This window comes from Balaenoptera musculus, chromosome 19, assembly GCF_009873245.2.
Source record: "Balaenoptera musculus isolate JJ_BM4_2016_0621 chromosome 19, mBalMus1.pri.v3, whole genome shotgun sequence".
Taxonomy (NCBI): Eukaryota; Metazoa; Chordata; class Mammalia; order Artiodactyla; family Balaenopteridae; genus Balaenoptera; species Balaenoptera musculus.
The window spans coordinates 12,041,467-12,046,228 of NC_045803.1; the positions used below are offsets into that span (position 1 = coordinate 12,041,467).

At 50.8% G+C, this 4,762-nt stretch overlaps 1 protein-coding gene across 1 annotated transcript; it reads left to right on the top strand.

The window, feature by feature from the left end:
• Positions 1-3,718, top strand: DMRTC2 (DMRT like family C2). The gene is made up of 8 exons (XM_036834669.1): positions 1-224; positions 312-469; positions 729-805; positions 1,043-1,223; positions 1,371-1,497; positions 2,292-2,352; positions 2,509-2,683; positions 3,617-3,718. Exons 1-8 carry the CDS (start codon positions 1-3, stop codon positions 3,661-3,663), a joined length of 1,050 nt encoding a protein of 349 aa, XP_036690564.1. The 3' UTR covers positions 3,664-3,718.
• The last annotated feature ends 1,044 nt before the right edge of the window (positions 3,719-4,762 follow it).

Consider the following 4,762-nt stretch of genomic DNA (forward strand, 5'->3'; position numbering starts at 1 on the left):
ATGGAACCCAGTGAAATGCCTGCTGTCCACCACTGCCCCTCAGACTCTGCCCTGGGGTGTGAGACTAGAGCCCCCCAGGGCATGGAGCTCATCCCCAGGAGAGCTGTCAGTCGCTCTCCAACCTGCGCCCGCTGCCGCGGTCACGGTATCACTGCCCACCTCAAGGGCCACAAGCGCCTCTGCCTCTTTCAGGCTTGCGAGTGTCACAAATGTGTCCTCATCTTGTGAGTACGGGATGCAGGGAAGGGAGAGGATGGGCCTCATCTAAAAGGCGGCTGACTTGACTTCCGGCTCGCCACCCCCCTCTTTAGGGAGCGCCGAAGAGTCATGGCTGCCCAGGTGGCCTTGCGTAGGCAGGAGGAGGCGCAGCTAAAGCGGCACCTGGCTCAGGGACTGATGAGGAGAGGGGCGGCTCCTCCCAACGCTCCCAGCCGTGTCAAGAAGGGAGTCACTCGACCAGGGGTCCACCGTGAGTGTCTCTGGCCAGGGCTAGGGCAGGAGTGTGGGCAGGGAAAGCCTAAGTAGGAAAAAGAATCCCAGTCCTGGGGCAAGGTGTTTCTATCCTCTGGGCCTCATCCTCCCCAACTGTAAAATGTGATTAAGTGCAGGGAGGATGCAGTGAGGTCTGTGGGTAGAAATGGGACAGAGGGAGATAATTCAGTTTGGGGTTGGAGTGGGATGGCCCTCAGAAGAAAGAGCTCACCAAAGCTCTCCCTGGTCCCTCACAGCTGGAAAGGAGAACATAGCACCCCAGCCTGAGACTCCCCACAGGGCAGTCCCACTGGCACTGACACCCCCTGAGAAGGTAAGGAAAAACTGGGCCCTGAGGGGACTCCTGTCTTAGCCCCTGCCCAGGGTTCTAGGTCCAGCCCTGAATTGCTGTGTCATCTTGGGCAAATCACTTCTATTCCATGGACAAAATGAGGGGGTGGGATTTTATGGCCCTCAGGCTCTGAAGTTTTGGGGTCCTACCTACATCCTGGAACATACCCATTCCTTCTCCAGCCTTGTACCTGACTCCAACCTGTGCCTCCTGCAGGAGAACTCCCGGGGGCCCCTGCTGCTCAGCTGTCGCCCAGAAGCCTTGCCTTTGCCCTGGACTCCAGTGCCCCCAGGCCCTTGGGCCGCTGGGTGCTGGCTGCCTCCAGGCCTTTCCGTGCCAACCCCAGTGGTGTGCCGCTTGCTATGCCGAGAACCTGCTGTCCCTCTGCATCCTTTCCCTGGTAAGATGAATTCAACATTAATTCAAGAGATATGTGAATGACTAGGTACCACTGTATCAGAAAGAGAAGAGGAAAAAGATACAGGGTAGGAAGAGGGAAGACAAGCATGACCTCTGCATATGCTCTGCATTCTCTTACCCTCATTAGGCTTTGACCCTGGCACTGCCCTCTGGCTGCCCACTCATGGGCCCCTCCCAGCCTGCACAGGATCCCGCGCAATACTGATGGCTCCTCTTTCTGGAGAATCCCAAGGGCCCTCTACCCTGCCCCACACGTGAGTAGGGAGAAAAAGATATGTGTTTATGATGTGCCTAACCCTGTGCTGGATACCATAGTAGATGATAAAGAAGAAGAAAAGGTCTCAGACTAATGGGTGAGGCAGAGCTCTCCGAGCGCTGTCATTGCCTAGCTGTGAACCTTTGTACAAGTATCTTTACCTCTCTGAGCCTGTTTTTCTGTCAATAAATCGGAGACACTACTACTTCTTGGTAATAATGAGAATTAGCAATAATATATGGAATACACCTAGCACAAGCCCTGGCCTTAAACAAATAGTGGCTATTAAATCCACTTAAACAGATAAGATAAGGTTGAACTGCCTGCTGAAGTGAGGCGGGGCAGGGGAACAACATGATGCTAAGAGCCTCAGAGGCCTAGGAGAGAGGCCAGAGGCCATTAGAGAAAGCTTCCTAAAGGTGGGCCAAGCTGCTCCTCAAGTTCCATGGCGATTGGGGAACTAGGAGGGAAGGAAACCAGACTCTGGTAGGGCAGGAACAGTCACCTCAATCCCTTTAGATGTTTTGTCAGTTTTTTTTTTTTTAACTGGCACCAGTTATTTCCCATAATCCTCACAGTAGCCCTGGTAGGAAGAAGCTGACATATTTTCATTTTACAGAAAACAAACCAGGCCATGACAGAGAAAGGGACTTGCCCAAGGCCACAAAGCCTAATGACCCAGCAGGCACTTAAGATTCCCAGATCAGAACATAGCAAAATCCTGCCCCTGTTTCCACGTGTACCTGTCTGTCCATGTTTAATCCCCCTGGCATCTTTTCTCCTTATTTCCAGATGCTCGACTCTGATACTTCAGCCCTGTGACACCCCAGACCCCCTTCTGCTGCAGCCACAGGTCCTGGGGAAGAAGTGGGATCCAGGACCCTGGGAGGAAGTTGAGCTTGGGGAAGGGAAGAGTAGGGGATAATGAAGTAACCAGGGGCAGGGGGAGCACCTGGAGGGTGGGCAGAAGTGGGGATTCCCAGTCTGCTTCTCTCCCTTTCCTTTGCAGGCCCCCGGAGCCTCTCACCTGGCCCGGACCTCTGACCCCTCAGAGTGGCAGCTGCAGTGGGAGGCAGCCGAGGCTCTTGTGGGACTGAAAGATTCATTTCAGGCTCCCCGCCCGACCCCTTCTGGTCCTTCCAGCCGTGCCTGGATTTCCGTGCTCCACACCTGTGGCCCACCAGGTAACCTGTTCCTTAAAAGGAGAGGATGGGATAGGCGTGACTGAGAAATGGAGGTACTGGAGTAAGCAGGGACTAACCAAGTAGATCAGGAAGTCACAAGTTCAAGATCCCAGGCCCAGGCCCCAAGCTTTTCAACCTAGCCCCTGAGATTACAGTTGAGAGTTATTCAGTGAATCTGTTTTATCCTTTTTGTACTCAAAAGCAAATGTCCAGTGCCCTGATGTCAAGGAAAGTGAGGCCCTGAGAGAGGTAGGGACTTGCCTGAGGGCATATAGCAAGACAGTGGCAAAGCCTGTTCTCCTGACTCCAGCCCAAGGCTTTTTCTCTGGACTCAAGCTGCCTGCTGAAGTCTGGAGAGGGGCTGAAGAGGTAACAAGGGTCTGGCCTGGAAGGAGATTTGATAACTGCCTTCAAGGAGCTTCCATTCTATTTGGGAAACCTGGATGCCTTCAGAAAGCTCAGTGACAAACCTGGAGAGAACTAGAGGAATCTTGAGGCATGAGAAACACCTGTGGGGACAGAGAGGGGAGGCTGAGATTTCTCCTGTCCAAAATGGTGGATTGGACATGCTGTGTGGGACTGGGGGGACTGCCGGAACAGAAGCAGATGAGTATGAAGGGGCTTCTGATCATGCAGGCCTGGCATGCCAGGCTTGGGCATCTAGACAAGCACCTGTACATGAAGGGGAGCGAGGGAATGTTTCTGAGTAAGGGACATATTCTGAGACCCTGAGCTTTAGCAAGACAAGTATGGTGGCTGTGATGGAGGGATTGGATGAGGCAAGACTAGAAGTGGGAAAATCAGTGAGGAGGAAGTGTTTGCTATAATCCAGGTGAACAAAGATGGGCCTGGATTAGATGGGGTAAAAAGAGAGGGTTTGCTGGGGGGGAAATAGATGTGACCTGGTCCTGCCCCCTTCCTTCCTGTCTGTAGCTCCTGCTGAAGAAAGAGGATTCCAGCCTGTTGTCCCCTCTCTCTGACCCAGTCCAGCCCCCTCTGTGGCTCTGCATATTGGGCATCTGGGGTCCATCTCCCTCCTGAGCTAGAAGCCCAGAGGTGGAGGCCTCACTGGGGTAGGGGGGCAACAGCCTGCAGGCATTGCATATTTGTTATTTTACTTACAGATTTATGCATGGAATTTCATGTAGTACAATCTTCAGGCTTTTTTAAAGCTTTCAGGTGCTTTGTTAGCTTTTGGCTCCTTTTGTAGCATGGCCATTTCCTTGGCTGAAGGTGGATATTCTTTTACCTTCCTTGGATCCTGGGACCTTTTAAAATCCCCAACGAAGAGAAAGTTGTGCAGTTTAAGTTAACCAGTATCTAAATAGATTTTTGCATGAGTTCATGTTCCAGGGTATTTATGTGACGTGTGATTCTGTATATACCTGTGCACTCATGTCTGTCTCCACGCATGTGAAAACAGGAGAGAATTTTCATTTTGTATTTAGGTTTGTGTGAGTAAGCAAAAAATAAACTTGTATTGTTTTAAGCCACTGAGATGTGGGGATTGTTTGCTACTGCAGCCTAACCTAGTCTATTCTGACTGACAGAAAGGACTTGTTCAATTCACTTCTCAAAGTGAAAATCAGTTATTCAGTAACTACCACAAATAACTACAAACTTGGATTTCTTTTTATGGCCAGATAAGAAAGAGTAGTAGGCAGACACAGTAGGTGATTCACTGACTCAGTAATTAAGCGACTGCTCTGTGCCAAGCATGGACAGTTTCCAGCTGCCCAGAGGGGCACAAGTGGAAATACCTACAGGGCCAAGCAGATCATATAAATGAGTGAAGAAGGCCAGAGGAGCCCTAGAAAACTGAGAATGCATGCCCTACCTAAGGAGGCAGCTTCCTTGTGGCCCTAGTGGATTGTTGCCAGGCAGGAATGTGGGTTCGGGATTGCCATATCTTCTGATTTTTCAAGAGAAGCTGGAAAACTAGATTTCTTTTTAAAACATCTTAATTTTCAAATGTTGGCTCAGTTTTCTTCTTTAAATCCTATGTAGGTTAAACAAGACATATCTTCAGGCCAGCTTTGGTCAATGGAATGTCAACTTAATGCTAATCTAACGTAACAT

Bases quoted from the DNA above. Each gene is read 5' to 3' on its own strand.
- DMRTC2 (XM_036834669.1), top strand. From the start codon at position 1: ATGGAACCCAGTGAAATGCCTGCTGTCCACCACTGCCCCTCAGACTCT. The intron at 470-728 runs GTGAGTGTCTCT...GGTCCCTCACAG, and splicing joins CACTCGACCAGGGGTCCACC to CTGGAAAGGAGAACATAGCA. The intron at 806-1,042 runs GTAAGGAAAAAC...CTCCTGCAGGAG, and splicing joins CACTGACACCCCCTGAGAAG to AACTCCCGGGGGCCCCTGCT.